General features: G+C 36.5%; 1 protein-coding gene and 1 long non-coding RNA gene across 2 annotated transcripts; one reads left to right on the top strand and one right to left on the bottom strand.

Moving 5' to 3' along the window:
* Window positions 1-1,000: 1,000 nt before the first annotated feature.
* LOC126971452 (putative nuclease HARBI1) lies at window positions 1,001-2,268 on the top strand. Its single transcript, XM_050817774.1, has 2 exons — window positions 1,001-1,484; window positions 1,575-2,268. The coding sequence occupies exons 1-2, from the start codon at window positions 1,218-1,220 to the stop codon at window positions 2,145-2,147; spliced, it is 840 nt and encodes a 279-aa protein (XP_050673731.1). The 5' UTR covers window positions 1,001-1,217; the 3' UTR covers window positions 2,148-2,268.
* A 254-nt stretch (window positions 2,269-2,522) lies between these two features.
* On the bottom strand, window positions 2,523-4,146 carry LOC126971486 (uncharacterized). The gene is made up of 5 exons (XR_007730905.1): window positions 3,922-4,146; window positions 3,616-3,816; window positions 3,455-3,529; window positions 3,286-3,357; window positions 2,523-2,856 (listed from the first exon to the last, which is right to left on the bottom strand). It is a non-coding gene; the product is annotated as an uncharacterized LOC126971486 (long non-coding RNA).
* Window positions 4,147-7,314: the final 3,168 nt, after the last annotated feature.

The raw sequence follows: 7,314 nt of genomic DNA, 5'->3' as shown, positions 1-7,314 counted from the left end.
ACCCCGAAGGGTGTGTCCCGTTCAGCGCTATTTAAGTTTTCTTATAGCACAAGTGACATTAGTGATTTTTGTTTTCTCTTTTAAATCTATGTTTCGAACTTTATGTGTTTTATTAATATTCAACATACTATATTATGAATTCAAAAATCGAAAACGTCGCGGGTCAAACTCGGGCTCTAGCCATTGTCCCACCGCCGCTCCGTGTTCAGTATTTCAGAGCCATTAAAATGAAATGGAGTCCAGATTGACCACGAAGGGAGAGCTGACGTTAATGTGACCCCAGACGAGGAACCTTATCTTTATTGGATCATTACATCGGAGACGCAGATGGCCGGCCATGTGACCGCGGTCAATTAACATTTCACTTATTTCATGTTACATTTAACTAATTAACAAATAGACTGGAAGTAAATTTTTCACTTTAAAAGACAATTTAATGAAGTAGGCTTTACTTTGCGGAAAACCATAATTATCCAAATGTTTTGAGTTCTCTTGAGTCTAAATTCCGCCTTCAAACAATTCGACCCGTGTTTCGCCTCTACACGAGGCCTCCTCCGGAGATGTTGACTCGCCAAACCCTGGCACGAGACTGCTCTACTAGTAGTAGAACACAAATATTAGTGGAATTAACACTCAAGAAACCACAACATTTGGATCTTTAAAAGAAACGCAAAACTAATTACTTTTTAGGTAAATGAGCGTAAACATCATACGCTCACTTACCTTAAACAAGTGTAAGGTAAGTGTCACCTGATGGACGATGGCGTGTAATTACCACTGCCTATACTCTCTTGTAACACCAATCTCAATAACACTTCTCTCTGTAAACTTTGGTTTGCTTTTTTTTTCTGAATTTTACCAGTCCAAGGCTCCCTTGCAGCGGATGCCGGCTATATTATACCACAACGGCGCCTATGTCTGCCATGAAGCAGTAATGTGCAAGCATTACTGCTTCAAGCCTCTCAGAACTTTTTGGGTTTTTCAATAACCATATTCTAAGTCGTAAACTCACGATTTCCTCGACTCGACTCAACCTCACTGAGGGGTTTTCATATTCACAGTTGTAATTTTTGTCCTTACCTCAAACACCTTCCTCACTCGAGGTGAGTTTGAGTCGAGGAACCAACTGTCAAATGTAAGGTTGATCGCCATCTACCTTGAGGAAGTTTATAAGTAATTGTTAGCTACAAAAGACATTATTTCATTAATTTTTTATAATGTCTTTCGAAAGTTCTATTGAATATATGTACGATAGTCCTTACGACTACTTATCGCGACGATATTTACGAGATGCAGAAAATCCGATGGAAATTTATGATGAAAATGAATTTCGAATAAGATTCCGCTTCACCAAAAATATTGTGGCAAGCTTTTTGTTACCCCTGCTCTTCCAAAATACTGGAGACAGCAATCGTGGATTGCCGATTCCACCCGTGATCCAAATGCTAGCAGCCTTACGATTTTACGCAACTGGAAACTTTCAAGTAAGTATTCTTATAACTTGTCTACATTCATAAAATTGCAATACAAAGCTTTGTATGTATACATTTTTACTTTAATCGGTATTTTTACAGGTTGTTTGCGGCGACTTGCACCAAATAAGTCAATCAGTCGTTTCAAAGATTGTGGCCAATGTATCGAAAGCTTTAGCTTTAAAAATAAGGCGCTTCATTAAATTTCCTGACGTCCCTGAGCAAGCTAATGTGAAGATTCAATTTCATCGTGTTGTTGGATTTCCTGGGGTTATTGGATGCATTGATTGTACCCATATTCCAATAAAAAATCCAAACCGACAAAACGGCGAAGTATTTCGCAATCGTAAAGGTTGGTTTTCAATTAATGTGCAAATAGTATGTGGCCCTCGGATGGAAATATATGATATCGTAGCACGCTGGCCTGGATCTGTCCATGACTCTAGAATAAATAATAATAGCAGGTGTTATATGAGATTTGAAGAAGGGGAAATTGCAGGTTTACTGATTGGTGATAGTGGTTATGCACAGTCACCATACATATACATGTATGTATACACACTAGTCCATAATCCACAATCACAACCTGAATTCAAATATAATAAGGCCCATATCAGTACTAGAAATATTATAGAAAGGTTTAATGGATATGGAAAAGAAAATTTGCATGTTTGAATAGAAAACTACAAAATAATCTGTCAAATACATGTAATATTATAGTGGCATGTGCTGTGCTACATAATATTAGTATTGAGACCAATCAAGAAATGATTGAACCCTTAACCAATCTTGCTGTAGTTCCAGTACCTCACACTGGTGATACAGCACGAGGTAGTGTTATAAGGGCTGCATTTATAGCAAGACATTTTAGTTAACACCTACATCTTATTATGTTTTTATATATACATTTTTTTAAATGTTACTTTATTTTTTTAAATGTTACTTTAAGGAAAATTTAAATATTAATCTTTACTATTATTGTTCTATTAATAAGTTTGTTAAATACTGTTCACAACTAAATTTTTGGATGATATATAAATGAATGAATACTAAGCAATAAAGTTTTTTATTACACAATAGAATTGAAATAAACATATACATACAACCTAATACTAAATTAATTTTCAAAATTTTTTATTTTTAAATATTCTTAAACTTAATTCAGCCTCTTCTCTTTTGGCTCTATTGCAGAGGAGAAGTTCCTCTGCAGCTTCTCTCTCAGTTTTGGCTTTGAGAAAAATCTCCTCTGCTGCCTTCACCATCCACTCCTTCTCAGCTATTCTGAGCTTATGCAGCTCCACTTCCCTTTTCTGAGATTTTCCATATGTTTGTTGACGGATATGAAATTCTTCTTGAATCACTCTGGTCCGTATATTTCTTGACTCTGAAATGTAAATCATATAATAAGACCTATATTGTAAATGTAAAACAACAATTTCAGACATTTATTGATTTTTTTTTTAAATAATAACAATAGGCCTGTGGTCTCCGTCTCTCTAACCATACCATCAATAGGGAACAAGTTAAACTGTCGACCCAGTCACTACCACTAACAACTGATAATAAATGTAAAGAGTTGCAATAAGTTATCTAAGCCCATCAACCAGTATTTAATCAACATGGTGAGTTGAGGCTCTATATCCCCTATCTTCAAATAATAAGAAAAGACACCAGTGATGAACAGTCAGACATTAATTAAGTGGTTGATTATGGCAACTATTTTGCCTATTATAATGTGTTCAGGTATAACATTTATTTAATTTAATTGAATGTACATTCATTTTAAACTTTGACAAAATATTTTTATAACTACCTTGTGATGGAGCTGCACTATAATCAGTCAACCGGGACTCTGTCAAATGTGGAGGAGTGTTTATAATGTTTTCTGTAAAATTACGTATAACATTAATACTTTACAATAAACATAATATATAATAACATAATATTATTTTTTATAATTTTAAAAAGGTTGGTTATTTTACCTCTTTCTGACACATGTTCAACTGCTGGTACTTGAGATGACATGTCTAACAACATCACATCATCAATTTGGATTACTGCCAAACAGAAAAACAGTCATAAAAATCACAAATGGCAATAAACTTAAAGCAGTAAGTACCAGAAGTACTTTAATGTTATTTACCTGCACTACAAGGTATGTTATCACTGTCGATTACATCTGCCAACTCCACATCTGTCTGTTCAGCGAGAGCATCCTCTAGTACAGGTACTAGGTATGTAAGCATTAGAGGAACCACCACCGGTCCTCATCCTTTCCCTTTTCTCTAAGGCCAACATACTTTTACGCCTGGTCCCAACATTTTTTAAGTTGAGCTTCAGTACTCTAAAAATAAAGTGATAAAGAAATAATTGCTCAAATGTTTCGTAAAGTTTGCCTTAAGTGAATATAATAGAATAAAATATATTTTCAACTACAGTAAGTACTTACTTTTGAATTCGTTTCTATGGCATTGTACTCCTCTGTTAGGCTAAGCCAGGGATTTTTTTAGCCACTGCGCTCCCCGTAGTGGCTATCGAATTTAATTTGTATTTGATCACTAACTCCTGCAGACAAATCTTTTCGGCTTCATTGAAAAGCTGTCTTCTAGTTGCAGTCATTTTAAATAATTGCTCAATAAGGACAACACACGATTGAATTCACTTGTATACTGCGAAGCGAACAAAAATCACAGTATTTTTTGCGCAAAACATGGGTTTTGTTTTCAAGTGCATTTAAGGAATTCAAATTACGCTGCGTTAATATTTGTTTATTTATGTGTTCGCTTTCATTTGACACTTCACTAATCACTTGACACAAGAAGTTGAAAGCCACAGATAAAAAATCGTCAATAATAAGGTTAGCATTCCTCCAAACGATGACGTAATTCATGAGTTTTACCTCGACTCACACTCATTCGAGGAACCTCATGAATTCCTCAAACTGACAACTATGAATACCAAACTTGAGTTCCTTTCAAGTCATTCCTTGAGGCCTCCTCGACTGAGTTCGAGTCGAGAGACTTTCGAGGTAACGACTTAGAATATGGGTGTCAGTGGCACTGAATCAGCTGAACGTCCTGCTCGTCTCGTCCCTTATTTTCATAAAATACGCAAGTGTAATCTCACTCTTAGATCACTAAGAGTGATAAAAGGAAAAAACCCAACGTATGATAAGGCCGTTAGGTTTGTTCCTGTCGCCTGTTAAATGCCAGCGACCTTGAGCGATATGAGTTCACGGCTGCCGGCCCGCCATCAATGTAACAAAGCCAATATTTTCAAAATTCTTGTGTGGAAAACAGTTTATATGCTTACAATCCTCGTTATTCATTACTAATCTGAATAAATGAACCTACACAAAAAAGTACACGTTATAAGAATAACTTTTCTGTACCAAAAAAATGCGTCACGCCATGCCAAAAAACTTGTTTAACTTCAAAGAAAAGTGGTAGTTCAAAAAGGCTCGGCAGTGTTAACTATAACCAACAGCAAGCATTAGCAACCTACAAATAAGACTTAAGGATATATGTAACAGGATTAAGTAGTGTTCATAGCTCCAAATGCTATACTTTCACCACAAAACTTGTCTAAAAACACCATGATTGCGCGTTTTCTGCTTACTCTTCGCCTTAAAACAGATTTATATCGAATCGTAAGCGCGAGGCGATAAATAAGTTTTAAGTATTTAGCGCAATAGAAACGTTTTAGCTAATTGAGTTACCGCCCCAGCGTTCCCGACTGCGCGGGGGGAGAGGGGAGCGGGGAGTAGGGCGCGGGCACCCATAACACCAAATGTTCGCGACGACGTAATCCAATAAACCGACAAAGTCGTATATATTAGTTAGAGTCCGAGCACTCACTTAGGGGTAGCTTTACTTCTAATTCGAAACTGTTAACCTTCCTATACAGTTAGCGAGATATACATTTCAAACGAGCTTTAATTTTGGGTAATGCGAAATTATTAATTATTAAATTATGACGATTTTTCTATGAGAGTAAGGGACGAGACGAGCAGGACGTTCAGCTGATGATACATAGGCTGCACTAAAAGTATCGGGAATGGAATATTTCCACTGTTCCTGTCATATTAAAATATTTTTAATTGATAACTCCTTGGTTTTAAAAATCGAATACCATATATTTATTTAAAAAAATATTCTCGGTCTTGTCACAAGGTCTTTTCAAACTTGTTTAGTCGTTGAGTAAATGGAATTGACTCGAGAAAATTCTAGAACGATGATTTATTATGACTTTCGAAGTGGTTTAACACAAAAACAGTGTGTTGACCTGATGATTTCTGCATTTGGTGATGAAGCCCCATCCAAAACCACAATTGATCGCTGGTTTGCTGAATTTCAACGTGGACATGTCAAGCTCATTGTCAAATTTCGCAGGGAATCTTTCTAAAAGCAATAAATATATTTTTAAATAGTAATGTTGTGTCACTTCCTTGATTCCCAAAATTTTCAGTGCCGCCCTCGTAATAGAAGAATTCTGAGCGGCACTATAATTGCGCTTGTAATGCACCTTGGGACATAAAATGTTAAGTCCCATTTGTCCGGTAATTTCACTAGTTACGGCGCCCTTCGAACCAAAAAATAGTAATGCTTAAGCATTACTGCTTCACGGCAGAAATAGCTTATCTGTTTGCCTAACATTGTAATGCATTCTGTACCTACCAAAATCTTTATTGTTAAGTACCTACTTTAATTGTTAAAATATTAATTTCTCATGTAAGTGACAATAGGTCTTAAAGAGAATAAAGTTATTTAGACCTAAATAGGCGCCGTTCTGGTACCCATAATCTAGCCGGCATCCTGTGCAAAAGAGCCTCTAACTGGTATGGAATAGAAATCGGATTTCTGCTTGACAGTTTGAACTGTTAGGCTGAGATCTATAGTGTGTTCGTAAACTTTGATCGGACTTACGTACAACTCAGCTGAGTGTGATAAAACGCGAAGTTGGCTTTAATATTGGGCTATCCTAGCAGCTTAAGCTCAGCATAATTATTTCAGATTTCAATTGAATATAAAAATGTAACCAAAGATTACGCTACGCTTAATCTCAGCTTAGTTTTATGTAAGTAAAGTCTAACGGCCGTTCTCAATATACTATCTACAGATAGAGATAAATAACTACCTTCTTCTGTCAGTAATTAGCTGTCAATAATCTGAAGCTGTCCCAATATACACGATAAGTCATTCTTATCGCCTTATATTGGACCGCGTGAATTGCATTTTCCATACAAACTTCTATAGCTAGTAAGCTGTACGTCGTCCCATTGACAGACAGCGTGTACGGATAAGGTGAGTTGCCGTTGATAATTTTATTGGGACATAAAAGTCAACGATAGTTACGATTTTTATCTCAAGTACGCCACAACCGGAGATAGACTGAATAGTGGGAACGGCCACAAGTAAAGTCTATATATATCTCAGCCTTAGACTCATATTCTCCACTCAAGTTATCGGAGATCATAGTAGGTACTCTGTGAATGGTATATCCACTTGGCGTTGTGCAGAGATGTCGCTTCACTGTGTATCTACCGAATTCATCATCAGAATTATTGCTCTTTCTGAAGTATTCTGAGTATTCTGATACTCCAATAATTCTTCAATAATACATACCTGCATGACCTGCAGTTGTATTCCACTACAGTTCTCTACGCTTACGAAGATATCTTCTTCATCATCTGGTTGCGTAGCGTACCTCGAGCGTCGGTGGCGCCCTGGTAGTTTACTGTCACCACAGAGACCTCGGTTCGATCGTCGCTCGCCACCCTATCAATTTGTTGTTGGTTTTCGAATTCATTAGTACTTATTTATACAAATAGATTGACTATGAC

Source organism: Leptidea sinapis, chromosome 23 (genome assembly GCF_905404315.1).
Source record: "Leptidea sinapis chromosome 23, ilLepSina1.1, whole genome shotgun sequence".
In the NCBI taxonomy this organism is placed as follows: Eukaryota; Metazoa; Arthropoda; class Insecta; order Lepidoptera; family Pieridae; genus Leptidea; species Leptidea sinapis.
This window is presented reverse-complemented; position numbering and strand designations above follow the sequence as displayed.